Source organism: Doryrhamphus excisus, chromosome 11 (assembly GCF_030265055.1).
Source record: "Doryrhamphus excisus isolate RoL2022-K1 chromosome 11, RoL_Dexc_1.0, whole genome shotgun sequence".
NCBI classification, from domain to species: domain Eukaryota; kingdom Metazoa; phylum Chordata; class Actinopteri; order Syngnathiformes; family Syngnathidae; genus Doryrhamphus; species Doryrhamphus excisus.
In genome coordinates this window covers 19582501-19597184 of record NC_080476.1, presented here as the reverse complement: position 1 = coordinate 19597184, position 14684 = coordinate 19582501, and the positions used below count along the sequence as shown (strand labels likewise).

The 14684-nt window shown below is 42.7% G+C and overlaps 1 protein-coding gene across 2 annotated transcripts in view; it reads left to right on the top strand.

Annotated features, from left to right (window-relative positions):
- Positions 1-206: 206 nt before the first annotated feature.
- Positions 207-14684, top strand: part of panx2 (pannexin 2) — an 18185-nt gene continuing 3707 nt past the window's right edge. The window contains exons 1-4 of one of the 2 annotated variants that reach the window (XM_058087204.1): positions 207-307; positions 2352-2772; positions 11925-13039; positions 14462-14597. In XM_058087204.1, coding sequence (XP_057943187.1) covers positions 2544-2772; positions 11925-13039; positions 14462-14597 — 1480 coding nt within the window. In that variant the 5' untranslated portion in view covers positions 207-307; positions 2352-2543. Of the gene's footprint in view, positions 308-1526; positions 1548-2351; positions 2773-11924; positions 13040-14461; positions 14598-14684 lie in introns of those variants that run through there. The other variant, XM_058087205.1, reaches the window with a different exon arrangement.

Genomic DNA, 14684 nt, shown 5'->3' with positions numbered 1-14684 from the left:
ATATATGTATATATATATATGTATATATCTATATATACATGTACATAGATGTATTTACCCTATTTTAAAAAACTACCAATGAGTATGGGCATACTGGCCATGAACGTGTGGTATCGCCCAGCCGTGGTGATGAGAGGATGAGAGGATGAGAGGATGAGAGGAGAGGGGAGGGCGCTAGAGGGGGGAGGGGAGGGGGGGGGGGTAAAGGCGGAACAAACCGGTGTGCGCGGCTACATGCTGTAAAGCTCTCGTCCGCACTGCAGATTATTAACTCTTAGCCTGCCGGGAGATGCTTGAGGACCAGAAGGTGAGTCAATCTCCTCTTCCTTCCTGCACGCTTCTTCGTCTTCATCAGCGGCATTTGAGAGAGGATGTGTTTTGTTGACGTTAGCATGGAGCATCTTTGGGGAGCGCACGGGTGGGGGGGGGGGGCTCCTCTGGTACACACACACAAAGGAATAGCTCTCACACACATATACACATGGACGACATCATCAGCTAAGAGACATCATCATGTCCTCATCCCGTTTAGCGCATGAGGACAAGTGTCATGGCCATGTGGACTCAAGTCACTCTTTTTTCCTGGTGGGGCTGGAGTACTGGACATCCGGCATTCCCATCGTGGAGAAGAAGCAAGGGATTCCGTGTTAGACTGGCCTGGCGCCAGCAGCCTATCGGATGCCAGCGCTTTAAAGTGCCTTGCTGTCCACTTACATTCAGATTAGACAAAGTTATTACTCGTCTGCTTTGACCTCAAGCGGCAGTTTAGGGGTCTCAAACACGCGGCCCGCGGGCCGAATGTGGCCCGCAGGACACTACTTTGAGGCCCCCGTAAAAAATTATTACGTTTGATTAATGTTCATGTTAAAGGTTAAATAACTGTTTATAGTTATCCTCCCTATGCGTGTGGAAGTGGTAGGTTTTTGGCGGTTTAAGTTGAAAGGAAATAACTTGAAGGCTACCGTTTAGGTCGCTAGCGCTGTAGTTTGCAAGTTAGCATGTGTCTCAAGACGCTGCAGTTGCGCAATATGTTGTAAATAAAAAGAATATTTTGTCGTGTTTTGTCATGTCTAGAGGGCTCTAATAATGCTTTGTTCATTTTATTTTGAAAAAAAAAATAATTTGTCCACCCACCAACTATATGTGGTTTCTTAATTTTTAATTATTTGCCGTTTTATTATTATTATAATATTTATTTATTTATTTATTACTGATTGATTGATTATCTTTATTCTTGATTTGTTTATTTATTTTTCATCTTATTTTGTGCAGAAAAATAAAAAGTAAGATATTTGAGAACAGTGGAATGTTTTATCAGAGCTTTTTAATTTTTTTTTTAATTTTCTTTTAATTTTTTTTTATTTTTTAATAAATTAATAAATTTAATAAATACATAAATTATCATCATAATTGATCAACTTTGCTTGAATAGGTTATTGATTGTTTGTAATTACGTTGTACATTGTTTTTTTTGTTTTTTTTGAAAGTCAAATTAGGAGACTCGCCAAAACATTGTGTTGCTGCTGGATGTTCATTGGTGATTCGAGGTAATTTGTTTATTTATTTTTCATTTATGTTTTATCAGAGATTTTCTTGTAGAAAATTGGAACCAAAGCGATTTTTTTTTTTTTTAATAAATGCGTTTTTTTTTTTTTTTTGGAAAACCTGATGTGGCCCAGTGTCACCCAGACCCGATCTCCAGTGGCCCCCAAGTAAATTGAGTTTGAGACCCCTGGGATAGAGCTATAATATATTATATATTATTTTTCTTGTGTCTATTATGTGTGTTTATTTGTATGCTAACGTTGTTGTTTTTCCCCCCTCCCTTTTCCTAGTGTTGTCCCCCTTCTTCCACCCCTTCGTCGTCCCCACTTGTCTCACTGCATAGTATCTTGTATATGTATATGTAGTACTATATGTGTAGAACAAAGGACTACTACATAATGCTCTCCGTGTGTGAGAGATCCAAGTTTCTTATCTCCAAAGGCGCTTTCCAGCCGGGTGGAGACGCTTAGGGATAAAAAAGACGGGAAGATTAGATGATTGTTTTGCGTATGAGAATAAAAAAAGAAGAAGAAAATGAGAAGAGCAGGAGCAGGAACTCCTCACCAAGGACGTAACCTTCAAGAGAACCTCTGCAGCGGTTGCAGAAATGCATGAACATTATGGATGCATGGATGCACGAATGCATTCAGTCTAACAGGAAGTGACCAGAACGAGGCCACACCTCTAAAATATGCACCCCGAAACATCTCCTTCACAAACGAAGGACATGATGTAACGGCTCGTTTACGAGATGCGTCGTTATTCCGCTTTTGCTGCAGTCTTACGGACTTTTTTGTGTCTTTCAGGGAAGCGGCGTTCCCGGTTTCTGTCTTCTCTCTGAAGGACGCAGGGATGCAAGAACATGAAAACATGTGCGAATCATCACATGTTGGAATAAAGCAGGAACCAAACAGAAACGCTTCTTCTCCATCCATGGCGACGGAGGTTGAAGACTGTGGAATTTAACTTGACCCGGAAGCCTACACGGGCGTTCCCAGATGCAGAACGTCCTTGACCAAAACTTAGACATGGCGACTGCTCTACTAGCTGGTGAGAAGCTGAAGGAGCTTATCCTGCCCGGATCATCTCAAGATGAAAAAGGAGGCGCCTTGGCCGGTCTGATGGTGCAGCTAAAACTGGAGCTGCCGTTTGATCGGGTTGTTACCATAGGAACGGTGATCATCCCCATCCTGCTGGTCACACTTGTCTTCACCAGGAACTTTGCAGGTGATTACCTCCGACCATCAATAATTACCTCCAACCACCAATAATTACCTCCAACCACCACTAATTATCTTCAACCACCGCTGAACATCCAGCAGCAACACGATGTTTTGACAAGTCTACTAATTTGCTTTAAAAAAAACAAACAAGTCGATCAATTATGATGATAATGTAAGATGATCCATGGACAGATGGAACCAGATTCACGACGTAGCCTTTAGCCTCATCGCCAGGTTAGCATGAGAAGTTAGCGAGCTATTGAAAGCGTTTCTCAAAACCGTGTCTACATACCTCCAACCACCACTAATTACCTCCAAGCACCAATAATTACCTCCAACCACCACTAATTACCTCCAACCACCACTAATTACCTCCAACCACCGATGAACATCCAGCAGCAACACGATGTTTTGACAAGTCTCCTAATTTGCTTTCAAAAAAAACAAACAATGTACAAAGTTGATCGATTATATTGATAATGTAAGATGATCCATGGACAGATGGAATCAGACGCACGATGTAGCCTTTAGCCTCATCGTCAGGTTAGCATGAGAAGTTAGCGAGCTATTGAAAGTGTTTCTCAAAACCTTGTCTACATACCTCCAACCACCACTAATTACCTCCAAGCACCACTAATTACCTCCAAGCACCACTAATTACCTCCAACCACTGATGAACATCCAGCAGCAACACGGTGTTTTGACAAGTCTCCTAATTTGCTTTCAAAAAAACAAACAATGTACAAAGTTGATCAATTATATTGATAATGTAAGATGACCCATGGACAGATGGAACCAGATTCACGACGTAGCCTTTAGCCTCATCGCCATGTTAGCACGAGAAGTTAGCGAGCTATTGAAAGCGTTTCTCAGAACCGTGTCTACATACCTCCAACCACCAATAATTACCTCCAAGCACCAATAATTACCTCCAAGCACCACTAATTATTTCCAACTACCGATGAACATCCAGCAGCAACACGATGTTTTGACAAGTCTCCTAATTTGCTTTCAAAAAAAACAAACAATGTACAAAGTTGATCGATTATATTGATAATGTAAGATGACCCATGGACAGATGGAATCAGACTCACGATGTAGCCTTTAGCCTCATCGTCAGGTTAGCATGAGAAGTTAGCGAGCTATTGAAAGTGTTTCTCAAAACCTTGTCTACATACCTCCAACCACCACTAATTACCTCCAAGCACCAATAATTACCTCCAACCACCACTAATTACCTCCAACCACCACTAATTACCTCCAACCACCGATGAACATCCAGCAGCAACACGATGTTTTGACAAGTCTCCTAATTTGCTTTCAAAAAAAACAAACAATGTACAAAGTTGATCGATTATATTGATAATGTAAGATGATCCATGGACAGATGGAATCAGACGCACGATGTAGCCTTTAGCCTCATCGTCAGGTTAGCATGAGAAGTTAGCGAGCTATTGAAAGTGTTTCTCAAAACCTTGTCTACATACCTCCAAGCACCACTAATTACCTCCAAGCACCACTAATTACCTCCAACCACTGATGAACATCCAGCAGCAACACGGTGTTTTGACAAGTCTCCTAATTTGCTTTCAAAAAAACAAACAATGTACAAAGTTGATCAATTATATTGATAATGTAAGATGACCCATGGACAGATGGAACCAGATTCACGACGTAGCCTTTAGCCTCATCGCCATGTTAGCACGAGAAGTTAGCGAGCTATTGAAAGCGTTTCTCAGAACCGTGTCTACATACCTCCAACCACCAATAATTACCTCCAAGCACCAATAATTACCTCCAAGCACCACTAATTATTTCCAACTACCGATGAACATCCAGCAGCAACACGATGTTTTGACAAGTCTCCTAATTTGCTTTCAAAAAAAACAAACAATGTACAAAGTTGATCGATTATATTGATAATGTAAGATGACCCATGGACAGATGGAATCAGACTCACGATGTAGCCTTTAGCCTCATCGTCAGGTTAGCATGAGAAGTTAGCGAGCTATTGAAAGTGTTTCTCAAAACCTTGTCTACATACCTCCAACCACCACTAATTACCTCCAAGCACCAATAATTACCTCCAAGCACCACTAATTACCTCCAAGCACCGATGAACATCCAGCAGCAACACGATGTTTTGACAAGTCTCCTAATTTGCTTTCAAAAAAACAAACAATGTACAAAGTTGATCGATTATATTGATAATGTAAGATGATCCATGGACAGATGGAACCAGATTCACGATGTAGCCTTTAGCCTCATCGCCAGGTTAGCATGAGAAGTTAGCGAGCTATTGAAAGTGTTTCTCAAAACCGTGTCTACATACCTCCAACCAGCACTAATTACCTCCAAGCACCACTAATTACCTCCAACCACCACTAATTACCTCCAAGCACCGATGAACATCCAGCAGCAACACGATGTTTTGACAAGTCTACTAATTTGCTTTCAAAAAAACAAACAATGTACAAAGTTGATCAATTATATTGACAATGTAAGATGATCCATGGACAGATGGAACCAGATTCACGATGTAGCCTTTAGCCTCATCGCCAGGTTAGCACGAGAAGTTAGCGAGCTATTGAAAGCGTTTCTCAAAACCGTGTCTACATACCTCCAACCACCACTAATTACCTCCAAGCACCAATAATTACCCCCAAGCACCACTAATTACCTCCAAGCACCGATGAACATCCAGCAGCAACACGATGTTTTGACAAGTCTCCTAATTTGCTTTCAAAAAACAAACAATGTACAAAGTTGATCAATTATATTGATAATGTAAGATGATCCATGGACAGATGGAACCAGATTCACGATGTAGCCTTTAGCCTCATCGCCAGGTTAGCATGCAAAGTTAGCGAGCTATTGAAAGCGTTTCTCAAAACCGTGTCTACATACCTCCAACCACCAATAATTACCTCCAAGCACCAATAATTACCTCCAAGCACCACTAATTATCTCCAACTACCGATGAACATCCAGCAGCAACACGATGTTTTGACAAGTCTCCTAATTTGCTTTCAAAAAAAACAAACAATGTACAAAGTTGATCGATTATATTGATAATGTAAGATGACCCATGGACAGATGGAATCAGACTCACGATGTAGCCTTTAGCCTCATCGTCAGGTTAGCATGAGAAGTTAGCGAGCTATTGAAAGTGTTTCTCAAAACCTTGTCTACATACCTCCAACCACCACTAATTACCTCCAAGCACCAATAATTACCTCCAAGCACCACTAATTACCTCCAAGCACCGATGAACATCCAGCAGCAACACGATGTTTTGACAAGTCTCCTAATTTGCTTTCAAAAAAACAAACAATGTACAAAGTTGATCGATTATATTGATAATGTAAGATGATCCATGGACAGATGGAACCAGATTCACGATGTAGCCTTTAGCCTCATCGCCAGGTTAGCATGAGAAGTTAGCGAGCTATTGAAAGTGTTTCTCAAAACCGTGTCTACATACCTCCAACCAGCACTAATTACCTCCAAGCACCACTAATTACCTCCAACCACCACTAATTACCTCCAAGCACCGATGAACATCCAGCAGCAACACGATGTTTTGACAAGTCTACTAATTTGCTTTCAAAAAAACAAACAATGTACAAAGTTGATCAATTATATTGACAATGTAAGATGATCCATGGACAGATGGAACCAGATTCACGATGTAGCCTTTAGCCTCATCGCCAGGTTAGCACGAGAAGTTAGCGAGCTATTGAAAGCGTTTCTCAAAACCGTGTCTACATACCTCCAACCACCACTAATTACCTCCAAGCACCAATAATTACCCCCAAGCACCACTAATTACCTCCAAGCACCGATGAACATCCAGCAGCAACACGATGTTTTGACAAGTCTCCTAATTTGCTTTCAAAAAACAAACAATGTACAAAGTTGATCAATTATATTGATAATGTAAGATGATCCATGGACAGATGGAACCAGATTCACGATGTAGCCTTTAGCCTCATCGCCAGGTTAGCATGCAAAGTTAGCGAGCTATTGAAAGCGTTTCTCAAAACCGTGTCTACATACCTCCAACCACCAATAATTACCTCCAAGCACCAATAATTACCTCCAAGCACCACTAATTATCTCCAACTACCGATGAACATCCAGCAGCAACACGATGTTTTGACAAGTCTCCTAATTTGCTTTCAAAAAAAACAAACAATGTACAAAGTTGATCGATTATATTGATAATGTAAGATGACCCATGGACAGATGGAATCAGACTCACGATGTAGCCTTTAGCCTCATCGTCAGGTTAGCATGAGAAGTTAGCGAGCTATTGAAAGTGTTTCTCAAAACCTTGTCTACATACCTCCAACCACCACTAATTACCTCCAAGCACCAATAATTACCTCCAAGCACCACTAATTACCTCCAACCACCGATGAACATCCAGCAGCAACACGATGTTTTGACAAGTCTCCTAATTTGCTTTCAAAAAACAAACAATGTACAAAGTTGATCAATTATATTGATAATGTAAGATGATCCATGGACAGATGGAATCAGACTCACGATGTAGCCTTTAGCCTCATCGTCAGGTTAGCATGAGAAGTTGGCGAGCTCTTGAAAGTGTTTCTCAAAACCTTGTCTACATACCTCCAACCACCACTAATTACCTCCAAGCACCAATAATTACCTCCAAGCACCACTAATTACCTCCAAGCACCGATGAACATCCAGCAGCAACACGATATTTTGATAAGTCTCCTAATTTGCTTTAAAAAAAAAACAAGCAATGTACAAAGTTGATCAATTATATTGATAATGTAAGATGATCCATGGACAGATGGAATCAGACTCACGATGTAGCCTTTAGCCTCATCGCCATGTTAGCACGCAAAGTTAGCGAGCTATTGAAAGCGTTTCTCAGAACCGTGTCTACATACCTCCAACCACCACTAATTACCTCCAAGCACCAATAATTACCTCCAACCACCACTAATTACCTCCAAGCACCGATGAACATCCAGCAGCAACACAATGTTTTGACAAGTCTCCTAATTTGCTTTCAAAAAACAAACAATTTTCAAAGTTGATCAATTATATTGATAATGTAAGATGATCCATGGACAGATGGAACCAGATTCACGATGTAGCCTTTAGCCTCATCGCCATGTTAGCATGAGAAGTTAGCGAGCTATTGAAAGCGTTTCTCAAAACCGTGTCTACATACCTCCAACCACCACTAATTACCTCCAAGCACCAATAATTACCTCCAAGCACCACTAATTACCTCCAAGCACCGATGAACATCCAGCAGCAACACGATGTTTTGACAAGTCTCCTAATTTGCTTTCAAAAAACAAACAATTTTCAAAGTTGATCGATTATATTGATAATGTAAGATGACCCATGGACAGATGGAATCAGACTCACGATGTAGCCTTTAGCCTCATCGCCATGTTAGCATGAGAAGTTAGCGAGCTATTGAAAGCGTTTCTCAAAACCGTGTCTACATACCTCCAACCACCACTAATTACCTCCAAGCACCAATAATTACCTCCAAGCACCACTAATTACCTCCAAGCACCGATGAACATCCAGCAGCAACACGATGTTTTGACAAGTCTCCTAATTTGCTTTCAAAAAACAAACAATTTTCAAAGTTGATCGATTATATTGATAATGTAAGATGACCCATGGACAGATGGAATCAGATTCACGATGTAGCCTTTAGCCTCATCGCCAGGTTAGCACGCGAAGTTAGCGAGCTATTGAAAGCGTTTCTCAAAACCGTGTCTACATACCTCCAACCACCACTAATTACCTCCAACCACCAATAATTACCTCCAACCACCACTAATTACCTCCAAGCACCGATGAACATCCAGCAGCAACACGATATTTTGATAAGTCTCCTAATTTGCTTTAAAAAAAAACAAGCAATGTACAAAGTTGATCAATTATATTGATAATGTAAGATGACCCATGGACAGATGGAATCAGACTCACGACGTAGCCTTTAGCCTCATCGCCAGGTTAGCACGAGAAGTTAGCGAGCTATTGAAAGCGTTTCTCAAAACCCTGTCTACATACTTCCAACCACCACTAATTACCTCCAAGCACCACTAATTACCTCCAAGCACCACTAATTACCTCCAACCACCGATGAACATCCAGCAGCAACACGATGTTTTGACAAGTCTCCTAATTTGCTTTCAAAAAAACAAACAATGTACAAAGTTGATCAATTATATTGATAATGTAAGATGACCCATGGACAGATGGAATCAGACTCACGATGTAGCCTTTAGCCTCATCGTCAGGTTAGCACGAGAAGTTAGCGAGCTATTGAAAGCGTTTCTCAAAACCGTGTCTACATACCTCCAACCACCACTAATTACCTCCAAGCACCAATAATTACCTCCAAGCACCACTAATTACCTCCAAGCACCGATGAACATCCAGCAGCAACACGATGTTTTGACAAGTCTCCTAATTTGCTTTCAAAAAAACAAACAATGTACAAAGTTGATCAATTATATTGATAATGTAAGATGATCCATGGACAGACGGAACCAGATTCACGATGTAGCCTTTAGCCTCATCGCCAGGTTAGCATGCAAAGTTAGCGAGCTATTGAAAGCGTTTCTCAAAACCTTGTCTACATACCTCCAACCACCAATAATTACCTCCAACCACCAATAATTACCTCCAAGCACCACTAATTATCTCCAACTACCGATGAACATCCAGCAGCAACACGATGTTTTGGCAAGTCTCCTAATTTGCTTTCAAAAAAACAAACAATGTACAAAGTTGATCGATTATATTGATAATGTAAGATGATCCATGGACAGATGGAACCAGATTCACGATGTAGCCTTTAGCCTCATCGCCAGGTTAGCACGAGAAGTTAGCGAGCTATTGAAAGCGTTTCTCAGAACCGTGTCTACATACCTCCAACCACCACTAATTACCTCCAAGCACCAATAATTACCTCCAAGCACCACTAATTACCTCCAACCACCGATGAACATCCAGCAGCAACACGATGTTTTGACAAGTCTACTAATTTGCTTTAAAAAAAACAAACAATGTACAAAGTTGATCGATTATATTGATAATGTAAGATGATCCATGGACAGATGGAATCAGACTCACGATGTAGCCTTTAGCCTCATCGCCAGGTTAGCACGAGAAGTTAGCGAGCTATTGAAAGCGTTTCTCAAAACCGTGTCTACATACCTCCAACCACCACTAATTACCTCCAAGCACCAATAATTACCTCCAAGCACCACTAATTACCTCCAAGCACCGATGAACATCCAGCAGCAACACGATGTTTTGACAAGTCTCCTAATTTGCTTTCAAAAAAACAAACAATGTACAAAGTTGATCAATTATATTGATAATGTAAGATGATCCATGGACAGATGGAATCAGACTCACGATGTAGCCTTTAGCCTCATCGCCATGTTAGCATGAGAAGTTAGCGAGCTATTGAAAGCGTTTCTCAAAACCTTGTCTACATACCTCCAACCACCACTAATTACCTCCAAGCACCAATAATTACCTCCAAGCACCACTAATTACCTCCAACCACCGATGAACATCCAGCAGCAACACGATGTTTTGACAAGTCTCCTAATTTGCTTTCAAAAAAACAAACAATGTACAAAGTTGATCAATTATATTGATAATGTAAGATGACCCATGGACAGATGGAACCAGATTCACGACGTAGCCTTTAGCCTCATCGCCAGGTTAGCACGCAAAGTTAGCGAGCTATTGAAAGCGTTTCTCAGAACCGTGTCTACATACCTCCAACCACCACTAATTACCTCCAAGCACCACTAATTACCTCCAAGCACCAATAATTACCTCCAACCACCGATGAACATCCAGCAGCAACACAATGTTTTGACAAGTCTCCTAATTTGACTTTCAAAAAAAACAAAACAATGTACAACGTAATTACAAACAATCAATAACCTATTCAAGCAAAGTTGATCAATTATGATGATCATTTATTTATTTATTAAATTTCTTAATTTATTAAAAACTAAAAAAAATAAAAAAAACTTCGCTTTGGTTCCAATTTTCTACAATAAAAGCTCTAATATAACATTCCACTATTCTCAAATATCTTAATTTTTATTTTTACTACTTACCACTTCCACACAGATAGTGAGGATAACTATTAACAGTTATTTAACCTTTAACATGAACATTAATCAAACGTAATAATTTTTTTTTCTACACAAAATAAGATGAAAAATAAATAAACAAATCAAGAATAAAGAAAATCAATCAATCAGTAATAAATAAATAAATATAATAATAATAATAAAACGGCAAATAATAAAAACTTAAGAAACCACATATAGTTGGTCGGAAGACAAATTAATTTTTCAGATTAAAATTAACAAAGCATTATTAGAGCCCTGTAGACATGACAAAACACGACTATAGTCACATTTATACTTTTCTTTATTTACAACATATTGCGCAACTGCGGGGTCTGGAGACACATGCTAACTCGCAAACTAGCGCGCTAGCGACCTAAACGGTAGCCTTCAAGTTATTTCCTTTCAACTTAAATAGCCAAAAACTTACCACTTCCACACGGATAGTGAGGATAACTATTAACAGTTATTTAACCTTTAACATGAACATTAATCAAACGTAGTAATAATTTTTTCTGGGTACATGATACCATACAGCATCCATATCAAACTTGCGCGGGCCGCACTAACATTAAACTTTCATATCAAGGCGGGGGGCCTCAAAGTAGTGTCCTGCGCGCCACATTTGGCCCGCGGGCCGCGTTTTTGAGACCCCTGCCATACAGCATCCATATCAAACTTGCGCGGGCCGCACTAACATTAAACTTTCATATCAAGGCGGGGGGCCTCAAAATAGTGTCCTGTGGACCACATTTGGCCCGCGGGCCGTCTGTTTGAGACCAGATGCACCATGTGGCCGCATGTTTGAGACCCCTGCCTTAGGATCTATTCTCTGCTATTCCAAATGATGTGGTCCTGATTGCTCTATCAGGCTGTGACCTCCAACACTTACTGGGGTGGGACGGTGGTCTTGCCCCAAGTGGAGGGGTTCAAGTATGGATCATGAAATGGACAAAAAGCGGTGACTTTCCTCCTCTTGTCTCCACAGAGGAGTCCATATACTGCTACACCCCCCACAACTTCACCCGAGACCAGGCGCTGTATGCAAGAGGCTACTGCTGGACAGAGCTGCGTGATGCTGTACCCGGTGTGGAGTCCAACATCTGGCCTTCACTATTTGAGCACAAGTTCCTCCCTTATGCTTTGTTAGCCTTTGCCGGAATCATGTACATCCCGGCTTTGGGGTGGGAATTTCTTGCTTCCACTCGTCTCACATCGGAGCTAAATTTCCTGCTTCAAGAAATCGATAACTGCTATCACCGAGCAGCTGAAGGCCGTGCGCCGAAGATCGAGAAGCAGATCCAATCAAAAGGACCTGGCATCACCGAACGGGAAAGGAGAGAAATCATCGAGAACGCAGAGAAGGAAAAAAGTCCGGAGCAAAATCTTTTTGAGAAGTACTTAGAGCGACGAGGGCAAAGTAACTTTTTGGCTAAGATTTACCTAGCACGCCATTTAGCTATTATCTGCCTGAGTTCGATCCCCATTTCCTACCTGAGCGCCTACTACGCGCGACAACGGCAAAATGAGTTCACATGCGCCCTGGGCGAGCTCCCGGACATCAGTAGCTACCCGGAGCTTAAACTGCGTGTCAACTGTAAGCTACCGGCTGTGCAGCTCCAGCGAATCATGGCCGCCGTGGACATCGCATTGTTGTGCACCATGAACCTCATTATCCTGCTTAATTTGTTGCATTTATTTGTGGTGCGGAAGTCAAACTTTGTGTTTGACAAATTGCATAAAGTTGGCATCAAAACACGGCGGCGTTGGCAAAAATCTCAATTCTGCGACATCAACATCCTGGCTATGTTCTGCAACGAGAACCGAGACCACATCAAGAGTCTTAACAGGCTGGACTTCATCACGAATGAAAGCGACCTCATGTACGATAATGTGGTACGGCAGCTGCTCGCTGCTCTTGCGCAATCCAACCATGACGCAACACCCACCGTGAGGGACTCTGGGATTCAAACAATAGATCCAAACATGGATCCTTCTGACCTCGGAGTGGGAGAGATGGCGTCGGAGCCGCTGGTCATCAAACGTCCCCGCAAGAAGATTAAATGGATCCCGACCTCCAATCCTCTCCCGCAGTCGTTCAAAGTAAGTGAGGAATCAAAGCCGGCGTGCGTTGAAGTCCACAACCACCAGGGGTCTCAAACATGCGGCCCGCGGGCCAAATGTGGCACGCAGGACACTATTTTGAGGCCCCCGCCTTGATATGAAAGTATAATGTTTGATATGGATGCTGTATGGTATCATGTACCATACAGCTGTATGCTGTATGCTGTATGGCAGGGGTCTCAAACACGCGGCCCGCGGGCCAAATGTGGCACGCAGGACACTACTTTGAGGCCCCCGCCTTGATATGAAAGTATAATGTTTGATATGGATGCTGTATGCTGTATGGCAGGGGTCTCAAACACGCGGCGCGCGGGCCAAATGTGGCGCGCAGGACACTATTTTGAGGCTCCCCCGCCTTGATATGAAAGTTTAATGTTAGTGTGGCTCGCGCAAGTTTGATATGGATGTTGTATGGCGGGGGTCTCAAACACGCGGCCCGCGGGCCAAATGTGCCACGCAGGACACTAATTTGAGGCCCCCGCCTTGATATGAAAGTATAATGTTTGATATGGATGCTGTATGCTGTATGGCAGGGGTCTCAAACACGCGGTCTGCGGGCCAAATGTGGCGCGCAGGACACTGTTTTGAGGCCCCCCGCCTTGATATGAAAGTTTAATGTTAGTGCGGCCCACGCAAGTTTGATATGGATGCTGTATGGCAGGGGTCTCAAACACGCGGCCCGCGGGCCAAATGTGGCGCGCAGGACACTATTTTGAGGCCCCCCCGCCTTGATATGAAAGTTTAATGTCAGTGCGGCCCGCACAAGTTTGATATGGATGCTGTACGGCAGGGGTCTCAAACACGCGGCCCGCGGGCCAAATGTGGCGCGCAGGACACTATTTTGAGGCCCCCCGCCTTGATATGAAAGTTTAATGTCAGTGCGGCTCGCGCAAGTTTGATATGGATGCTGTATGGCAGGGGTCTCAAACACGCGGCCCGCGGGCCAAATGTGGCGCGCAGGACACTATTTTGAGGCCCCCCCGCCTTGATATGAAAGTTTAATGTTAGTGCGGCCCGCGCAAGTTTGATATGGATGCTGTATGGCAGGGGCCTCAAACACGCGGCCCGCGGGCCAAATGTGGCGCGCAGGACACTATTTTGAGGCCCCCGCCTTGATATGAAAGTTTAATGTTAGTGCGGCCCGCGCAAGTTTGATATGGATGCTGTATGGCAGGGGTCTCAAACACGTGGCCCGCGGGCCAAATGTGGCGCGCAGGACACTATTTTGAGGCCCCCCGCCTTGATATGAAAGTTTAATGTTAGTGCGGCCCGCGCAAGTTTGATATGGATGCTGTATGGCAGGGGTCTCAAACACGCGGCCCGCGGGCCAAATGTGGCCCGCAGGACACTAGTTTGAGGCCCCCGCTTTATGTTGACTCTTCTTATTGTCGCTCCTGCAAGGAACCTCTTACTTTGACACGTTTGGAGAACAATGCCAAGCCTGAAAAACCGAAACCACTCCGACGGAAGACTGTAGCAGACAGCTTCATTGCCCCCCTTCTGGATAGCAAGAGCACACAACATCCTGCAACCAAAGGTATCCACCCTTGGTTTCCTCCTTCAGAAGACTGATCCCTCTCAGCAGGACGTTCTAGCGATCTAATCAACGTGTTCGTTTCCTGTT